The sequence below is a fragment of the Strix uralensis genome, chromosome 2 (genome assembly GCF_047716275.1).
Source record: "Strix uralensis isolate ZFMK-TIS-50842 chromosome 2, bStrUra1, whole genome shotgun sequence".
Lineage (NCBI taxonomy): Eukaryota > Metazoa > Chordata > Aves > Strigiformes > Strigidae > Strix > Strix uralensis.
In genome coordinates this window covers 20,967,754-20,989,432 of record NC_133973.1, presented here as the reverse complement: position 1 = coordinate 20,989,432, position 21,679 = coordinate 20,967,754, and the positions used below count along the sequence as shown (strand labels likewise).

The 21,679-nt window shown below is 37.9% G+C and overlaps 1 protein-coding gene across 5 annotated transcripts in view; it reads left to right on the top strand.

Annotated features, from left to right (window-relative positions):
* CADM2 (cell adhesion molecule 2) overlaps positions 1-21,679 on the top strand; it is a 691,822-nt gene that overhangs the window by 613,900 nt on the left and 56,243 nt on the right. For all 5 annotated transcript variants that reach the window (XR_012627403.1, XM_074857862.1, XM_074857868.1 and 2 more), the window contains one exon: positions 6,586-6,764. Coding sequence is in view for 4 of the 5 variants with exons in the window: in XM_074857862.1 (XP_074713963.1) it covers positions 6,586-6,764 (179 nt within the window). In the remaining variant the exon portion in view is untranslated. The remainder of the gene's footprint in view (positions 1-6,585; positions 6,765-21,679) is intronic.

Here is a 21,679-nt window from a genome sequence, read left to right as displayed (position 1 = left end):
TGAAGGCCTAGATTATCAAAAATATTAATGGGGACTTTCATGTTACATAAACACTTGTTGAAAAGGTATGTCTGTGCCTAAGTGTTCTTTTCTAATCAAATCTGACTGGTTTTTAAATTCTTTTTTTTTTTTTTTTTTCCCAGAACATTCCACTTTGCCCTTAGCTTTCTCATTTACTGTGGAAGAAAAGGCTTCTTAGCCTCAGGATTAGAAAATAATTTTGTTTTATTTACAAATACTTAAGTTACTTTTTAAGTTACTTGCAAGAAAACTCTTGTTCCACAATATAAAACTTGAATCATCCTGGAACATGATACCAGTTTTTTTATATCCTCGTTGCAGTCCCGTTTCAGTTTGACTGGGAAAGAACACCAAATTCTGTTGCTTTTTATGTCAAGTTTTGAAGCTAACATGCAGACAGTTAACACATTTATTTATACCAAAACCCAGTTCCCTTCTGCAAGTCAGTTACTGAAAGCTTCTGGGCCTTTCTACGAAGATTAAACATAAATTATACCAAAATCTAAGCCCATTTAGCAGTTCTTCAGAGAGAGTATAGAGTTCAGATTTCTTTTGGGGGGCTGGCAGAGAGGTCATTGGTCATAATTAAGGATTTTTAGTATGCTTGTAATTAGTATCTCTGACTTCTTTCAGTTTAACGCAGTCCTGATGGTGCCACTGTGGGCAGCTGCACGCAAAGCCAAATCAGTAAAAGCAATACATACTAGCCAAAGAAATAGCATAGGCTGTCACAGTTGAGCTGTATCTTTGAAAGAATTTCTTCATTATAACTTGTTTAATTTGTTTGGTTTTGTTTTAAAGGTGTCACACTGGGAGAAAATTAGAATAGGTAAATCAGAAGCAGTGCTGTGTTTTGGGGAAGAAAACAGTATCTTGGTGCTTCAGCTCTGCTACTTCCTTCAACCCAGTGGAGTCTGAGTGGTAGCACAGCTCATTTCCACTTAACTGCATTTACATGGGAGGGATTAAACCAGGAATGTAGAAAAGTACCTCTCATCCAAGATAGGGAGGACAGACTTGTTCTTTGGGTGACTGCATTGGTAGTAGCAGGCTGTGTGCTCCTGTTAGGATGGAGCAGGTCAGTGAGCTTGTTTGTGCTATGAAATGTGTGAAGGCAGTGACATGCAATTGCATCAGTGGCCACAGTGCTCATTCTGACTTTATAGCTATTGTGCTCCAAGAAAGATGTTTTCAGGATTGTCTGAGAAAAATGGGGATTAAACTGGTAAGTGTGATTCAACTTGAAGCAAGCACAATTGCAAGGCATAGGGTTACTCTCCTTATTCCAGTCCATGCAGTAATAGATAGCATTATGGCAACTCTTTAGTATGTGAAGAAAAGCTGAAATTCTGCAGTGCTGGAGATGTATGCAGTGGAGAAAAATGTGCAATATTAGAAGTGTACATAGTTGCTGGATGTTTTAGACTGTCAAACCTAAATATCCTCCAGTTGAACTACAGCCCTTGCAAAATGTTGGGTAAGAAAAAGAACCTCTGTCTGGCTCTGCACCCCTAAACACATTTCAATAGTTCACACTTCTCTGTACCTTGTGTCACAGAAGAAAAGCTTCCCCATCAGTATTTCAGCTGCATTTGTGCTTTGGACAATGAAGACACTAAAGCAATTACCAAGGAATAGCCAATATGCTCTAAATTTACAGTTCCTTTACCCTTTTTTTGTGTGAATTTTTTTTCCCCTGACAATAATCTCAGAAGGTATCAAATTCAAACAGAGAAAGAGGGGGAGAGAGAGCCCTACTAAGTACAAGGCTATCATAATTTATAACAAGGTTATAATATGCAGAAGCATTACTTACCATATCCTGCAATATTCATTGCCACTGCTAGGAGATCAGTGTAAGACAGATAAAAGTAAACACGTTTTTGCACAGCAGGTAGGGAACTTCCAGAATTCATTGCCACAGGAGGCTGGTTTGACAGACGGTGTAAGCAGATTCAAAAAGATCATGGAGACATTCATAGGCAACAGGTCTAAATGCGAAGTAGATACAGAAAAGAACAAAAGATGTTCCCTCAAAAATCCCCGATAGAGTGATTGTGGGTGCTGGCAAAGTACAGGGGTAGTGGACCACAGAAAATGGCTGCACTCACATGCTTTTAAACAGTGGCTCCCCTCATCACTGACCACAGCAGCATGCTGGCCCGGGTGCATGAACATGTCTCATGTTCTTAGCTCACTTCTACCTAACTAATGAATTGTTTAGACCAGAGTGTCTTAAAGCTTCCCAGCAGCACAGACAAAATTTAATTCCATGGCTGTGACAGAACTGCTGCTTTAGGCACCATCCTCCCTGAGAGCAGTGAGATGGGGCGAGAGCTGTGCCCGACCACCATGATGTGTTGACTGTGGGCTAGCTGCCCAGGAACTGGTCTGCTGCTGCCACTAAGCCTGCACAGGATGGCTTAATATTAACTGTTAATTAGCATCTTCCCCAACACCCAGAGTATGTAGAACTGCCTCTCTCCAAGTCATGATTTTTCTGCCACCATCATTTTGCAACCACAGCTAAACACTCTGCATAAGACTAGAGTTGGTATATTACAATGTGACAAAGCTCCCTGAATAATTTATGTCTAAGGCTCCATTTCATACTTATTTGTTATCCTATGGGTTTTCCCTAGGATATACCATCTAATTTCAATTTAAAACTTAAGTTCCATAATTTATAACTGCACAGAAGTTGCTTTAACATGCCATTTATAAAGGCAATGGTGCACATTGTAGCAGAAGTGTTTTCAGAGTTTCCACTCCTGGGATTACAGATTCACAGTAAACTGGTGAAGGGGAACAATGAGGAGTTTGCTAGAAAATTGAACAAATCCACCTTAACATATCAAAACAAATCGCACCTTAATGTTGCGAACTCTGTAGGGCAATGTTTCTGCAATAGCATCAACATCTAGATTCCCTGCTCACATTAAACAGAAAGGAAGTGTGTGTTTTGCCTGTCATGTGTATTTAGATACCAGTTCCTGAAAGTGCACTTAGGAAGAGTATTAAGACATATTTACTGTAAGGTATAAATAGGCCCCATTACACCGACAGTTCTTAATCCTTATCTTAAAATTATGTGAATCTTGTTTTATTCTCTGAGTATATGATTTTCTTTAAAAGTCATAACTTCAGAGAATAGCTACTCTAGGTAACAAGTTCAGCAATGATTTAACAAGGTGTCATGCAAATATCACTAAAATGTGTATAAATCTTCAAGAGAAACATGTTACAGTATTTTTACTTTCAAAAGTAATATAAATTATGTAGCAATAAGGGCATTTCAGAAAAATTCACTTTATTTACATGTCTTGCCTAACTTGAAAGAAAATCATGTCATTGCAGTCATTAAGACTATTTTTCTGTGCATGAGGCCACGTTTTGGCAAAATGGCATTCCTTAGGTGTTCAGGTTTAATTCTTATTCTTAACGCTTACAATATTTAATAGGCTTTAAACACCTGCTTAGGTTAATGAAATTAAGTATTTCTTGAGTAATACTAACAACTAATTTGGCATCTGTTGATTTTATAACAGCGTTTTTTATTTTGTTTTATTACTTAGTCATACAACTGCATACTTCAATAGGAAAATATAATGTTACATTCTCCTACCACATAAATGTGCAAATCTAGAACTGCTTCTGACTGAAATTACTTAAGAAGTGCACTCAAAAGGGATTGATATTTGGGTTATAGTGTACAAAGCCACCAGATACAAGTAATGTAGCAGTGTATCCCCAGGTTGGCTATATCTTGCTTTAGTGACTAGTATCTAAGGACCCGAGATGCTCTGTCTGTTTGTGAGATAGTCAGGATTCAGTAGGCCGACTATTCATTCTCTGTCATGGACCTGTCTTTTTTGATGATTTCCCATGCAAATTTGAAAGTAGATCGGAATCACAGAATCACAGAATTGTCTAGGTTGGAAAAGACCTAGAAGATCATCCAGTCCAACCATTGACCTAACACTGACAGTTCCCAACTACAGCATATCTCTAAGCGCTAAGTCAACTTTACTCTTAAACACCTCCAGGGATGGGGACTCCACCACCTCCCTGGGCAGCCCATTCCAACACCTAACCACCCGTTCTGTAAAGAAATGCTTCCTAATATCCAGTCTAAACCTTCCCTGGCGCAATTTGAGGCCATTCCCTCTTGTCCTATCGCTTGTTATTTGGTTAAAGAGACACATCCCCAGCTCTCTGCAACCTCCTTTCAGGTAGCTGTAGAGGGCGATGAGGTCTCCCCTCAGCCTCCTCTTCTCCAGACTACACAATCCCAGTTCCCTCAGCCGCTCCTCGTACGACATGTGCTCCAGACCCTGCACCAGCTTTGTTGCCCTTCTCTGGACACGCTTGAGTAATTCAATGTCCTTTTTGTAGTGAGGGGCCCAAAACTGAACACAGTCATCGAGGTGCGGCCTCACCAGTGCCGAGTACAGGGGTAAGATCCCTTCCCTGTCCCTGCTGGCCACGCTATTTCTGATACAAGCCAGGATGCCATTGGCCTTCTTGGCCACCTGGGCACACTGCTGGCTCATGTTCAGCCGGCTGTCAATCAACACCCCCAGGTCCCTCTCTGATTGGCAGCTCTCCAGCCACTCCTCCCCAAGCCTGTAGCGCTGCTGGGGGTTGTTGTGGCCCAAGTGCAGCACCCGGCATTTGGCCTTATTGAAACTCCTACAGTTGGCCTTAGCCCATCGCTCCAGCCTGTCCAGATCCCTCTGCAGAGCCTCCCTACCCTCGAGCAGATCAACACTCCCACCCAACTTGGTGTCATCTGCAAACTTACTGACGGTGCATTTGATCCCCTCATCTAGATCATCAATAAAGATATTAAAGAGGAGTGGCCCCAAACCTGAGCCCTGGGGGATACCACTCGTGACCGGCCGCCAACTGGATTTAACTCCGTTCACCACAACTCTTTGGGCCCGGCCATCCAGCCAGTTTTTTACCCAGCAAAGCGTGTGCCCATCCAAGCCGCGAGTAGTCAGTTTCGCCAGGAGAATGTTGTGGGAAACGGTGTCAAAGGCCTTACTAAAGTCAAGGTAGACAACATCCACAGCCTTTCCCTCACCCAATAAGCAGGTCGCCCTGTCGTAGAAGGAGATCAGGTTTGTCAGGCAGGACCTGCCTTTCATAAACCCATGCTGACTAGGCCTGATCCCCTGGTTGTCCATTATATGACTTTTAATGGCACTCAAGATGACCTGCTCCATGACCTTCCCTGGCACCAAGGTCAGACTGACAGGACTATAGTTTCCTGGATTGTTCTTTCTGCCTTTCTTGTAGATGGGTGTCACATTTGCCACCCTCCAGTCCAATGAGACCTCCCCAGTTAGTCATGACTTCAGGTAAATCATGGAAAGCAGCTTGGCGAGCACATCTGCCAACTCCCTCAGCACCCTTGGGTGTAACCCATCCGGTCCCACAGACTTGTGTGCATCCAAGTAGTGTAGCAGGTCTCTGACCACCTCCTCTTCAACTGTGCTGACATCAGTCTGCTTCCCCTCCCCATCTCGCAGCTCATGAGGCTGGGTGTCCAGGGAACAGCCAGTTCCACTGCTAAAGACTGATCTTGTTATGTGTAAGTAAAGACTGTGTACTAGTAATAAATACATCCTGCTGTTAGGCAAATCTCGTGAACTGTGGAGCTTCTTGAGAGTCTTTAGGAAAGAGTTAGGTATCACTTGCCAGTGGGAAGGTATATGTGAATCTGCAAGAAGGTCAGTTCCCTTCTCTTCAGTGCCCTTACCTTGCCTAGGGGGTTATCGCTGTCACTGCTTTGCCTTTGGCTTGTTTGATGCGAGTTCATGAGGCACAAGAGGAAAGGTTTCACAAAAGAAGGAAATCCAGGACTTTACGTCAAATCTTATATTGCTTGTGATAACAGGCATAACAAACAATTATTTGAGGGAAGGATGCAGAAGGGGTGGAAAAAGTGATGAGCTGTGACACAATGCAGCAACAGAAACAAATTTAGATTGTGTGTAAGATGTGCTACTTTGAGACTGATATGCCCGGTTCAGGGAGAACACACAGCACATGCAAGTGCACTTGTGAATGTGAATGGCCTAAATAATTTTAGAATCCATTTACAAACCATTTACATCTACCTCAGCTTGCTTGCATGATTTCTGATGCCTGTCAGCCACACAGGACCATATTGCTCATCACACAAAGGGAAAGCTGTTTTCACTTAGCTTGCCAAGCATCTTGCTGAACTGTGGGCCCTGAAACCTTGTGAGAACTATTAATTTAATTAATATTTAATTATTTAATTTAATTAATTATTTAATTTAGGGAAGATATTGGCCTGTTCCAGTACCTTTCTGTTTCCTTCTTTGTTTCTCTTCTTTCTTTAGTAGTTCCCATCTGGGATGATGAGGTTGTAATTGAACAGTTCATTATACCCAGTAACTCAAATGATCATTGAATATTCTTTGATGGCAGGTTTCTATTCAAAAGTTTCTGATGCTGCTGATTCTGATGTATATGTTATGTATACATGCTTTACCTATCGGATTAAATGCATTACTTTGGATCCAACAGGCCAGAACCAGTACTGTGGACAAAGGATGGTGGAGAACTACCAGATCCAGAGAGAATGGTTGTCAACGGCAGGGTCCTAAGCATCAGTTTCCTAAACAAAACAGACAATGGCACATACCGATGTGAAGCAAAAAATCCTATTGGCCGAAACAGCACAGAATATGTCCTGATAGTACATGGTGAGTGTGTTCTCGTTAGTTTTTTGGTGCGTGTTATGCATATGCAACATTTCAAGGAAATAAAATCAGTTGCTTACGATTATTACTGAAAGAATAGCAAGAAAAAGCTGGAAGGATAATTGCACTTTTATTGATACTATCATCTAGTTGTGGGGAGTGTGTTTGCTTCCTTTTATTGACATGCCTCTCTTCATACAGTGTAAACAAAATCTATTCATTTATGTTGTGAGCTTTTTGCAAAGTAAGCACCTGTACTGTTTTATAAATACTTGCCTCAGGTACATGTTGTTCAGATAAAGCTGGTTACAAAAGGATATATGAAGGGAAATATGGAAATACCGGACAGATGGGGGCTTGAGCGGTTTTGTTTAGTTTTTTATAGACCACCAAAGACAGGACATCAAATACTTTTCTTCACACAAGTTATATCCTGTTACTGAGAAAATTCAGCTTATACAAGTTAGCTGATCATCGTTTGGCCTATTGTTACAGTCAATCCTCAAAAATATATCATATTCTAAATTCATGATAACTTCGAACAAAATAAAAGAATAGGAAGTTTTACATTAAATTACAGTTGATTTGTTTTCCTTAGTTAATTAGGCAACTATAGGTGTCACATGAAAAGAATAGCTGGCTTTTACATTGATCATGAAAGAGATTGATATAACTCAGGTATAGGAGAAGCTATAATACAAAGTTAACATTTGCCTTTAATACAGTTTTGCTATATGGATCTACCAGTCTCAAAACATAATGTTCTATTATCATAGATATCATAGTATGTGATAATTCCTGGCAGATTATGAGTTCTGTAATTTGAATTTTAACCTAAGTGAATATAGAGGCAAAAGCTCCACTGTAGTTCATAACGGTACCTTCTTTTCCTCTACTTTTTTTAAAAAATACAAGCTCTTGTAACTATGACAAAATAAAAGGAAACAATCTAATACAAATTATAGTCTGTAAATAGGCATGCGAACTATATAGATTTTATTTGCTCATGATGAATTCAGGTATAACAAATACACATTTCTTTGGTGTTTGTAAAGTCTCAAAAACATTTTTCACTAGAGGTTTAACCTGCCTTTAGGTATTTGGCAGAAAACTTCTAATAAATACTATTTTCAGCTTTCAGTAATGAGCTGGGTTTTGGCACTGTTGATGAAATATCATTTATCAAAAGAACCCCTTAGATTACTTTTCATTTTTCTTAAAGTTCAGTATTAGTTCATGTAGGATAAGTGGCACAAGTAAGGAGGAGGTCTTTGCATGAGGAACGCAGAGTGTGTACTGCTGTGTGAGTATTTCTGTATTAAAGACAAACAGATAAACTAAACCCTCTGACCTCTACTTACATTGATTACTACAAGAAAAGAAAAAGAAAAAATGTCTTACACATCCCAAAGATGGTGTTGTATTAGTTGTTGGCTACAGGCACAAAGTACACTGCATTTGATGAGGTAATGGCTTCTGCGCTTACCAAATGTTGAAAGTTCTGTTGTTTTTCTTTTCTGCCCAATTTATTTATGTGATTATTTCTGAAAACATGGCCTTTTGTAATGGTAGATTTTTCCATCAGTGGTGACTTTGCAATATACCTCTATCAAAGAATATTTCACAATCTCCTATGTGTCTTGCACATAGTGGCATGCCCCCTGTTGATCTGATTATCTTGCAACAACTTCATGGCAGTCTGTAAAATCATACATTATCAAGAAGGCATTTTTTTATGTTTGGCAGCACATTAGGCATGTTATCAGGTTTAGATTGCACATTGCTGACCTTTTCCGTTATGAGTACCAGAGTTTTCCTAATTGCATTTCTGCAAGTCCAGTGTTAGAACTAGAGAAGGTAAATGTCAGCTGCTTCTGAGGTTTCTGAAACAATAAGAGTAGTGTGACAGAGTATGTGATGATGTTTAGTGCTTAACAACTTACTAAGTTTCAGAGTTGTTAAGTTTATTTTAAGTTCAGAAGACTGACACAATTATTTTATCAAGTGTAGCACAATCAGTTGTATAGATCAATTTAAGCAGTGTCTTACCCCTTCTTTAGCTCATTAAATTCATGAATGTCTCTAGTGAAACATAATCCTCCCAAAATTATACAATATTCTCCCTCCCTCTCTCTCTCTCTCGCTCTCTCTCTCAGGACTAGCAAACCTAGTTTTTATCTATTTCTGAGATGCATTCTTCCATTTAATAGAGGATGAATTTTTTTCTATATCTTCCTAAATATATCTTGGAGCATCTTTTGATTTCTCATCCCTTCCCCTGTGCCTAACGTGTTGATGTAATTTTTTGGTCCTACTCCTTTGTTAGAGCTGATTTATCATATAGGTGTGCCTTCTTACCTTGAATGTTAGGTTTCTAATACAAGTACATGCCAGATTTAACATAAGTGGAAGTACATTCATGAAGATGTGGGAGAGGAGAGGGGAGGAATCTGCATGAGAAAAATGTCTTCACAAGAGATTCTTTTAAATTGCAGGTCAAGGAACCAAGGTCTAGGAAAAGTGACCTACCAGATCTGTCAGGAGTAAGGTGTAAGTGCCCTGAGTGCAAGTAGCCACTGCCTTAATGGAGCCTCTGGAAGTCCAGCTCCACAGTTGTTAAACTACTAATTGTTTTTCTAGGAAAGTCTCGAGCCCAGAGCAGTTGCAGTGATGGAAAGGAAGAATGATAATCGCATGCCCAAGTTTAGACAGATACTATGGCTGATTGATTTTCTAGGAGAGCTTGTGTGAGAAGGCAGAGGACATCATCAATGGAAGGTACCCTCTGCAGAGGCAGGGGAGTGTGACCTGATTCACAGCTTTTCTTATTCATGCTGATTTCCTCTACCTTTTTCCTTTTTTTACTTCTTCAACACATTTTCCGTCTTTCTGTTTATTAAGGTTGTAAAAGGTTCATCTGGCTTCTATTCCTTTTTTTCCCTATGAAATTCCCTTCTCAGTGGGACTCAATCTGCTAATTCTCTCAATTTCTGAAGGTATCTTCATAACTCAGAGGAGATTTAGATGGATTTAGCATAGAGAGAAGCTTGCCTAAAAATGGAAGGTATAGTTCATAATAATTGGAGATTAAGGGTAAGCAAAGTATTTGTGCATATTAATTATGCAAACCAAGCAGAGTGTCTCATGCCTTTAACTGGACCAACCTAGACACAAAATTATACAGAAAGTTGTATTTTTTTACACTGTAAATGATGATGAGATGATACTGTTTTGATGTTAAGTGATGGCAGTAGAAAATATTGCTATAAGCAGATGAATGGCAATCTGTCTAATATAATTAGTATCTGATAACAGAAAAAAGTCTTTTTATATTTGTAGTATAATTAAGGAAATCAGACTTCAGAGAAATTAAATATATTTGAAACAGGTAAAAGACATGGGCTGTTAAATATGCTCCTGCTGCTTTGCTGGATCGATACAGCTGCTACTTTCATTTTTCCTACCTTTTATTATTAATAATAAATGTCAAGAAAACAGTTCATGAAGCAGGAAGGTGGGCACAAAGTCAGAGTTTATAGGCAGCAGTACAAAGGCAAGACATGTAGTTTGCTCAAACATTTGTCTCATGCAGTAACAAAGGCACAAGCTTTAATGCCTGTAGCTGTTGTCATTTCTGTATTCTAATTGGTGAGCTTAATGCTTTAGAAGTGCACATTCTGGCTAGATATATTGCACCCTTTCTTTGGTAATGGGCCTCAGGCAATGTTCACTCTCTTCCAATTTATTAAGAATTTTTGTTTACCTTTGTCATTAATCATCGGTAAACAGAACTACCTGTCAAACTCATTGATGCTCAGCCCAAAAACATAGATTCTACTTGCAAAGCCTAGGTAATAACTGCATTGATTTAGCTGGAGTTGAGAAAAGAGGTGGTCCATCATAAACTGAAGACACAGCTGTTACGTATGTAGCAGTAGTTCATAACTTTGGGATGTCACTGCCGAAGACTTAGTTCAACATCACATTGAGTGGGTGACAGAAGTCCACATCAGTGGGAAATCTTCTTAATGGAAACAGCAGCATTTGGTAATTTACAGACCTATTTGAAATAAAGGACCTTGGTGAAATATCCTGATTTGCCAATCTAAAGACACGCATTCAATTAGTTGAAATATTCAGAGGTATAATGTGTTGTGTGTATCAATTATGTATCAAAGCAATATGGAAGTTAACATGAATCAGCAGCTGTGGGTGGTCATAGCAGTTCTTACTGCCACAATTGTACATACAGTAGAAAGCGATTGAGCAAGTAACTCAGTATCTCTGGATAATAAAAAATGGCATAACATATTCCCTTGACTTCAGCCTCGCAATTATTTTGTATTTTTTTCTTGGGCAGGCTACTTTTTGCAAATAAAGGCAACTGAAAGACCAAGTTACATCCTCATTAATATTTTGAAATGTACTTTCAAACAGAAGTTCTCCTAGAATGTGTAAGACCAAAGGTCCCACTGCACCTTTCCTTCGGAGTATAATGTATTTATCTTCCACCTGCTTGTCCAGTCCCATTTCATAACATTTATTATCTTAGCTTTCACAATAACCTGTGGCAACAAGATTCTGAACTGAATTATGTGCTTTGAGGGGAAAGTATTCTCTCTTTGCTGCTTGATCTCTTAAATTCCCAACTTTCCAATCTGTTTGGCCTCTTTTGCTGTTGGTGCTGTAAGTATGCAGTTAAAATCACTTTTATTTTCATGCTGCTTCCCTTCAATAGATTTTCAAATATTTCCACCTCGCTTTCAATTTCTCACTAATTGTGATCTTCAACTCTACATTTCCTGGATTCCTGTCCCTTGTATCCCCTCTTCTTCTTTCGTGGCCTCTTTCACCTTTTCCTTCATTTTTGGTCTAGTAGTAAATCTCTGTGATTGACTGTTCTCCATATTTGGAACAGCACTATGCCAAATTTGCACCAGACACCTTGGTTTATTAACTCCTGCCTCCAAATACATTTATAGAGGTTCACTTTCTGTGGCCACCCATAATTCCAGCACCATGCACTTTTACTTCTATACAAGTTTCTTTTTAAACTAGTAGAAACTGGAATCCAACACGTATCTGAAATGAAACAAACTCCACTACCTCTATCTGTTCTAGATTCCTTTATCTTTGTCGGCTATTACATTTTTATTATGTTTCATTTCTGTTGCAATGTTCTCATAGGGGCCCTTCTCCTTACTTTATTTCTGTAACTCACTTGTGTACATCTTTCATTTTATGAAAGTAAAAACGGAGTAGAACAGTAATTTCAAATATAACTGAGGAGGTGGCATTTTTTTCTGTTTTCTTTGAACACTAAGCTTCTCAGAAAGGCAATAGATCTCCTGGTTTGCAAATGTTTTAACTACAGGCCTCTGATAAACCTTGTGCACTGTTTTTGGACACCTTATCCTCATGAACATATATCAAAAAATACATAGAAAATAGTCACTGAATGGGTGGGGAGGGCATGGGAAGGGAAGGAAAGGAAGCAGTATCCATGTGCAGCAGCACAGTCATCAGTAATCTAGTTGCCCTCTATTTTGGTGTTAAGAGTCTAGACATTGAGGTAGCTGGACAATTTCTAAAGTTTCCTCCTTCATAGTTCCTGAGTTGAAATGTCTCATTTACAGACACATCTCAGAGAAGAGACTTTCTTTGCCTATGGGAAAATCCTACCCTTTAAGTGAACAAAGCTTGGGCTTTGCAAAAAGAGAATTGAGCAGACCTGTGGTGTAATGGAACAATAACAACATGGACAGGTACAGCAGAGGGTGTTTTTAGTAAAAAAACAACTTTGCCCTTACAAGCAATCAAGGCATATCAAGAATATGAGGCTCAGAAGACTGCTTAGGACTTCATTTGAAATTCTGTGCATGTTGATACCTGTGCTTTATAGATTTGTGATTTTTTTTTTTTTACTATCTGTGTTTGAATTAAAAGAAAGAGGGTGTCCTTAAAAGAAGTAAAAATGTCTCTCCTATTCCCATCTTGCAAAAAGTAAAAATAACATTAAAATGTACAGAAGACAACTAACAGAACAGCCTGAGCTTTCAGCTGAAAAATAAAGAATGCTCTTGAAGACTTTCTCCTTCTCAAAAGCCTTCCTTCCCCCAAACCGTCTCTTTTTAAATTTTTCCTCTCCCCCACTATGTATGCATGCATACATACACACACAACACATGCACCCACACACAAACAAAGCCAACCAAACAGATAGAGGTCTAGAAACTTATCCAGGAAGAGAACTTGTTTTTTTTAAAAAAAAATCTTCATATCTTTTGAAATCCACAGCAGCTGGATGTTTTTCTTGCAAAAGCTGAGGTGTGGAGGAGTGAAGTTTAACTGTTGGCAGGCCTAAGTAACTCATTATAACCCTATGTTAAAGGTAGCATTATAAACACATGGAGAATTTCATTTACATGTTATTCTGCAAAGCATAGCCCTTCAAATTGTGTTGAAATGTTTTGATTTTGCATATACATCAACATTCTAAAATGTCATTAAGTTGTTAAATCATTATCATAATATTAAAGTTAACTTCTCCAGAGGACACTAGGTTATGCTGAAATTGGTGGCTCAGACCTTAAAGGACAATGCAGATGAGTGCTGCACAATCAGAGGAATTAGGAAATCATTGTGTAATATAGCTTTTATTATTGGACTAAAGAAGAATAATGTTTAGTTGACATTTCCAGGTATGAGAAGTCTGTGAAGAAACTTCTGGTGGAATTGTTGGCTTAATTTTATGGATGAATTGTCCAGCTATTATCCCTGAACACTCGCAAGGCAGCTACTTTGAAATTGCTTTTTGTTGATAAATACTTGAATAGTGGGGTCTAGTTGAGCTATGTGATATTTCTTCATTTATAGTGACGAGAAAAATATGATACAAATTTTTTTTTTTAGATAAGTTCCAAATTCTTTTGGAAAGATCAAGAAAGTAACATTCCAAAGCAGAGTAAAACATTCAGGGAATCTGTTTGACACTTCTACATTTTTACATTAAAATACTGGTTTTGATGATAGAAAACTTGTAAAATAAAGTAATTTTGTTAGATAACATATGGAAGATTTTAATTACTTTTTTCCCATACTGCAGTACTCATTGAAATTACTGAATTCAGAGTATTTCAGTTAAATTAAATTTGAATTTCCAAATTTGTCCTAGTTTTACTTTTTTTTTTTTCCCCCCTCCTGGTGGATGCAGTAAATCTCTCCCCAGGTCCAATCTTTAACAATTTATTCTAACATATATAGCTCATTCCTATCTGAATAGAAGTAGAACTTATTCTAAAAACCTGTAGTTTTGGATAATATCTTTAATAACACACAACACTTGAAAATATTTAATTATCTGTGTACATATATAATTGCTTAATGTGATAGTTCTTGATCTGGATTCCCTATGTGATTTCTGAAAAGGAAAAGATTGCTTGTTAGTTTTGAATTATAATGAGTTTTTTTCTCCATACACAATAATTGCATAAAGTTAATATTCTGGATGCTTGTATATGGGTAGAGCATCTACAGTAAAGTACTTATTGAACTAGGTACACTAGATATATTGCTGTTGCTCTTTTGAAGAGCTGTTTTAACTGATCTTAAGTGACGTATATTTCTAAAAAGTGCTGTTGAGTTTATTATCACTGATTTGCTGTAGTAGCACAGCTTGCTCTCTAATTTTTCTGGACTTTAAGCTTTGCTGCTGCTTATACCTCTAACATTCTTGAACTTTATTTCAATCAAGCTTTTTTTTTGAGGGATCAGAATGTAAAATTACCATGTCTATGAAAATCATATGCAATCTTCATGAAGAAAATATAACTGTTAACAGAATAATTTTACTTGAGATGGATGATGAAGTTATAGTCTAAGAGTTGCTAATGGTTTCTTTCCATCTAGATTATTTATTATTCACAAAACTCAAACCATAAAGAAATTATTAGAGTGACTTAGTAATTTTCTAAATTGAAATCTTTCCTGCACCATTAGGTGCTGCATGGGATGCAGATAAGGGTATCCTGTCTCTATCTTTTTCAAATGGTGCTTTTATAACCTACCTTTCCTTTGAGGATAGGTTGCTCAGTTTTTCACTCAGTTCAGGAAAGGAAAATGATACACTATGTAGTGATATTGCTTAAAATGTCAACTGGTGATGCTAGCCTCGTTATACATCAGTACCAAGTTTTGTTCCAACCGAGATTACAAACCTGAGGAAGGTAGTACAGATCATTGTTTTTAAGTAAATGCTCAGATATAGATGCTTTGAGGAGATTGCAACCAGCAGTCTGAGAGGGGTAGGGAAAGCTTCTGTAAAAATTACGCATTTTTCTTAGAGAACTTTGAGAAGTTCCGTATCTAAGGTCTCTGATCACATGTGAAGATGAGCATAGAGGCTCAGAGAGAAGTAAACACTTAGAAATTTGCTCATCTCAAACCAGTAATATTTCTAACATCCCTAATTTGATGTTAATAATCATTACTTCTGATTATTCTATTTTTGCTATTTGTAATTTTAATGATTAATGACTTGTGAACTTTTTCTGGAGTTTATCTTAGCCTGCATTTCTATATTGTAAAAAGGAAAAATTATTCAATAAAATATTTCTTACAGTATTCTATTAGTATTTCACTTACAGCAAATGAGGTGTTTTTCCCCCTTGTTTTCAGTGTTTTCCAACTAGAAAACATAAAACTGGCAAAAATCTGAAATTGCCCAGAACAAAATTTTAAAATCTTCATAACATTTTTCTTCACAGCATAAGTTCAGTCTAAATTTGTGGTGGGACCAGAAGTGTCTTTAGTCCCTCTTCTGAAAGGAAAACCTCCAAGCTGCAATCAGAAACTACTTTTTCTAGTTCTTACTGCTTGAATTCTTGACCCAATATAACAAAATTCTCTTTCCTTTGTAATTAATGCCACATTTTTTATTGCTAAATCATATCATAGCCTTTCTGTGTTGGATCTTCCTCTGTCTTGCTATGCCTTACTGACTCGCTCTGACATTGTCTCAAGGATTCAGAACTGTTTTGACAGCTTTCAAGACAGCTTGTTGCGTCGATCTTCCTGTATGACTCCCATGCAATGGGGAAGAGACAGCAAAAACTAGCCAGGAGGACTATAAGGGTATATCTCAAAATCATTCTCAAGTTGCTAGGAGGAAGAAAACCCACAAAAAACCTTGCTAGCGAGTATGGATCTATCAAAGCTGATAAAGTTGATTGGAACATCCAGTATCATATGGGGATCTCCCACAACACCCTGACTTCTTTCACAAGGCTGCAGTTCCCTCACTAGCACTAAGAAAGCTGTAACCTCTTTTGATGAAACTTACTGGGCAGGTGCCTATGAACAGGTCTCCAGATATCTGCTACAACTGATAGAATTCATGTAATGGTCTAAGGTGTTGTGTCATTTGCGAGAAGAGTGGTCCAAACAATTTTCAGTCAGGATTACTTTTCTTTTATTAGAAGGCCTGAAGACAGAAGAATTAAAGTTTTTATTTCTTTTTTCTTTATCTACTTTAACATGCATTTCCTTTGCTTTTCCTTCACTGGTATCCACACAGCTTGTTTACTCCTCAGATATGCCCTTGAAGAAAAAAATTGCTTTTGCTTGATAACCTTATGCCTGAGGAGGGTACATCTTTCAGCTGAAACTACCTATATTAATCCTCATGGCAAGTGAAGAAAAAAATGAACCAAAAGAGAGGAGGAAGGACAGAAAAAAAGTTTGGCAGGGTAAAACTGTAGGAGTGGGTGAAGTGTTTTATTCTTTAGATATTGCTGTGGGTCACTGCACTAGTGGATTTTTTTTTTCCCTCTGTGGTTTCTGTGGTTTATATTTTCTGCAGGTTTCCTAATCCTTGATTGGTAGGAGGCAGGGAGGAGTTGAAGGAGGCTGACGTGTTGAAGTGATAGTTTGCTGGATAATTGAGGAGAGCTCTGGATGGATTTCATCATTCACGAGCAGGAACTGAAATATCTTTGCACTGCTTTGTATATCATTTTGTTTAAAATAAATTAGCAAATATGACCAACCATTCTTTATAACAAATACTGTAATATTCCATTGGTGAACTGTCCTACTTGATGGCTTAGTAGTTAAGGTACCAAATGTCTGCTTGCCTGAAAGGAAGCTGAATAATTCTAATAAAATTACATCTTGACTATATTGCATGTGTCCCAACATTCATAGTATTGTGTTATTCAAAGCCAAAGGGTCATGGGGGGAATTCAACTACATATATAGAACTCTCCTGAGCAAAAAAAGACAGAGCATAAAAGATCGACAGCTAGAAAGATAGGGCCTTGTTTTCTCCGGTAACGTACGATGGTGATAAAAATGTAAGAATTAAGTGTATTAGTCAAAGACAGTGCAAAGAAGTGCAATAAATTATGTTATAGGTTACAAAGTTGCCATTAACTTGCCCAAGGTGATTTTCAATGGGATACAGCCAACCCACTGTGATAAAGCATTTCAGATTAGTGTTGGACCCCTTTGATTTTATTTTGAAATAAAGTAATTTAAAATAAATAACATTTTCTGTTATCCCTTACTAACCATAAAATTATTGCAGTCAGTTTTGAGTTGTTTAAGCATTTTCAGTGATTTGTCCTGAATTTCTCAGAGAAACAAAAGTAGCAACCATAATAAAATAGACATCAGCAATCTGTTTACCTCCATTTAGTTTCAACACTTGTCTCCTTAACGGGAAATTTTAGAAAATTCTCCTTGGCCTCCTTCTTCTTCCTAGTGTAGTTCTGGCTGAGCTTTTCGAAGTTTTTTGCACAGAAAGAGTCAAGTGTCATTCTGAGAAAGCTGTCATCTTTGTTCAAGGCTGCTGGTCTCTGAATTTGTATTGTACATTAGCTTTTTCTTACAGGTTTTCAAGGGCCAGCTGCCAGTACTTTATTTCATTTAATTTTGAATAGTCCTGTTTTATGGCTTGGAGAAACAAGGAAATATGGCTTGTCTGTTTACTTAAAAAAAATAAAAATGAACATCACAACCTTAATGTGATTTTTAAGCAGTGGCAATGGGCCTAGAACACCATATTAATAATGATAGAATGCTGCACTTGTGGGGCAAATTGTGCTGGCTTTATTCATACAAGATGTTTGGTGGCTTTTGTGGTAACATTTTGTCTTGAATGCAGTGAAGCTGGCACTTCAGGTATAAGGACAACTGCTTTTTTAAATACAAATATAAGAGGTTTTGTTTTCTTTTGTGTTTTTTATTGTGGTTTGTTCTGTGGGTTTTTTTTTTTTTCATAGAGGATTAAAATGGAACTCAGGAGATCTGTTCTGAACTCCCCTGTCAGGCTCAGAAGTATCTAAAATATAACATTCTGCTTAATTCTTCTGTGTTCATTTCCCCAGCTGTGAAATGGAAATAATGCTACCTTCTTTTCCTTCACATTTGTTCTGTACCATCTAAATAATGATCTTACAAAACCCCCAGGTGGAGATCCATTCTCTACTGCATATATATTTGTTAATGTAGAGTTGTGAACAAAGTCAAGACATGTATAGATGCCTTTTGATAAATAAAGCTACTTCATTTGAGGCTGCAATCTCAAACAGTGCTCTAGAACTTTACCTTTTTATTTTAAATGTTGAATTATAAAATTCTTTTTCTTAGCCTATTGCATGCTCTGCAAATTTTCCTTAATTTCTTTCAGGCAAGTTGCATAAACTTCAGTGGTTTGCTCAGTGCAGTTTGTAAATACTTTAATTAGAAAGATGGGCTTTTACACAAGATAGAATGACTCCCTTAAAATAATAGGCTTTGTTATTGTTATATTATTAAAAGCTATTTTTTTTTAGCTACTAGCAGAACTTATGGTAACTTCGGGAAAAATTAGTTCTTACAGCATACTTTTTGAGTAATCTGAAGTATGTATTGTATTCATATAACTCCAGAACATGGAATATTAATCTTTCTGTTGAAAACTTGTTTTGATTTGTCCTTAGAGGTACATCATGCAGTAATAACCAATAATAAAGTAAAACTTGGAGCACTTGAAAACAGATTATTTACTATTAAAGAATTTGCCTACTTGAGAATTTAGATTTTTCTTCTACTAAGATAATCTTCAGTATCTAATCATCAGGTCAAGTTACTATCTTATCAAATTTATCATTGTATGTTCTCTGTGTATCACCTGATTTTAGAACAATTAGAAATTAAGAAATAATGCATTACAACCTATTTGTTTTCTACAGTACAAATGTTGCAATTCATATAATCTGCCCCACCAACACTGAACAGCAATATGTAAGTGTATTGTGAGATACTACATTATGTCACCTTTTATTCTTCTACTTCACTGAAAGCAAGAACGGTGAGCTTTTTAAATGGCTAGACTGGTGACAAACAATGACTCTGATGGACAATGAAATGGGAGCGTGTTCCAGCATCTCAGGGCCCTCATTGCAAACTTCTCCTTCTGTTTCAAGGGAGCTGTAGCTAGAGTGCTTTTGCTGATCACAAATTCAGTGGAGTGGTGTGGGGAGCAAAATGATCCCTAAAGTAAGCACTGAGGGCTTCAAAGGTCAAACCCTACATTTTGAAAGCTATCAGCTGCTAGTGAAATACTTAAATGTTCACGTTAGATCGTTTCCTGTGAAATGCTTGATTCAGGTTTCCTGTGCTCCCTGTATGCAACTCCACCAACTGTGTGTGCAACAGGCTACTCTAATCTCCAGGTGACAAAGCCGTATTTGGGGCAACATTTGTGCTGTGGAGAAAGGTCATGTTTTTCTATCCAGAAAAGAAAATGAAAAATGTATTTCTGTGTGTGTTTACTGCTACTCTTTGAATTTTAGCAAGTACTCATAAGCATTACAAAACGCAAAGACCCTGTGCCCACTAAATCCCAAATTCTGTTCTGTGCAAGGGAAGAGGTTCAAGAGGAAGGGTGAGGGCTGCCACCACTCAGCACACTCTGCTTGTTAAGTCCCCACAGAAGGTGGTAGAGGTGGGTTTTATCTAAATATCCCTCCCTGGCCACCTGACCAGGGCCCCACAACACTGCATGAGAGCTGGCCTGAGCCTGGGCTGCCGAACCTGGCAGGGGGAGGGAAGTCGCAGAGCCGGTCACTGCTCTCGCCCCTGAGAACTTGTTCTCCCTTACCGCATCCTTCCTACCGCATTAAAGCACTTCCTTCCCATGCCTTCTTTCTTGTCACCTGCCTGACAACCACAGCTTCTTGTTTTCTGAGAGCTCACACACCTGTCCTGAGCCCGACTTGGCTTTACTGGTGGAAAATCAGCCTTTCACACACCTGTAGCCTTTGTGAGTCCCGCTGTTGCTCTGGTGCACAAAATGCATGATATATTCAATAGAGGAGTTCTTTCAAGACCATTAAGGGCAGTTTACTTTTTCTTCATATTTCAATGTCAAATGAGATGGCATAATCAGAAATAACTTGCTACTACACCTTGTTTTTTTCATATTCATCACATTTTTTATTTTGTCATAAGTAATTCTGGTCAGAGCATGTGTTATAAAACGTGCCGTGGTGCGATACCAGGTCCTCATTTTAAAGGATGAACTTTTATGTGATTTGGGATGACACCATGATGCCAGTACTAAGTACTAATATTGAAATGGGCTTTGTTCTTTCAAATTGTATTCTTAACTTTCTAAGGGTAGAATTTGGGCCAGGAATGTGTAGATACCAATTTTTTGCTTGGCTGTTTGAAAACAGGAGACATTGTCTTTTTTGCTGTAAATTTGTAATACTTCATCCTCCTTCATTTGCTACTGAAACCTATTGCTTTCAAAATAGAAAAAATAACCCAACACAAACTATCAAACTTCCTATAAGAAGAGGGAACTATTGTTCTTCCCAGTTCCTAACTTAGGAAAAAAGAGAAATGAGATCGAAATCCTAGTATCTCTTAGCACTTGGGTTTTTCTCCTCTGTCCTGACTGTGCAACAAAACTATGTTTAATCAAACTTTAATGAGGTGTCCCACATCTTACATTTAATATCATCTCCAGGCCCGTGAAACGTCTTGGAATCAGGGGACTATGTGAATTTATTTTCTCTTCTTTCTAAGCTGCCTAGTCATTTTAGCCCAGCTGCATGTCTTGCATTATGAACTCATCCACCGGAAGTCTCTAATGGTTTTAACTTGGGATCTAGATCTACATGGAGCTTTTGTTAAAAGGATTTGGATATTTTTTAATGACATGTGATTTGCTAGCAAAAATGTCAAGCACATAATTGCCATTTCAGTGTTTCATAAATCTGAATCAATTAGCAAAAAGAACCTCTTGACCTCATGTCTGTGTGCCTTCATGATCATTCGGTCTAAGTGCTGAGGAGCTATTGGCACATGATATTCAAGCTGAATGATCCTTTTGTTCAATCCCATTTTCTTGGAGCAAGGCTAAATGCAGCTCCCTTTGAATTTAAAACCTTGCTAAATTATTTAGTACTACATACCACAGACTGATTAAATTTTGCACAGAGTAGTGAGATTGTTTCCCAGGTAGGTCATCACTCAGTTCAGTTTACCACTTAAAATTTCTTTCATTCTCAGTCAAAATACAGCAAGGGCCATCCATCATTATCACTTTGTCCTTTAATTTTTCTGTCAGCCGTTGTCAAGCTTGAAACAAAAGCTTTTACATTTTTATCAATTGCAGCTATTGTTGTCTGAATTGTGCTCAGTCATTTCAGAATATTGGTTGTGTTTTTACCAAACAAGTCAAATATTTTCAATAGGTCAGATCTATCTTTCACAGAAGCCCTCTAAACCAAACAGAACCATTTCTCATTTCTTTAGAAATGGAGAGTAAAAACGCTTAGGGCCAAATCGGCAGTGAGAGTAAATTGTCCAGGCTCCCTGCACTTAAACGGATGAATGTCTCCTGCCTTAGTAAGAAGAATGTGGCG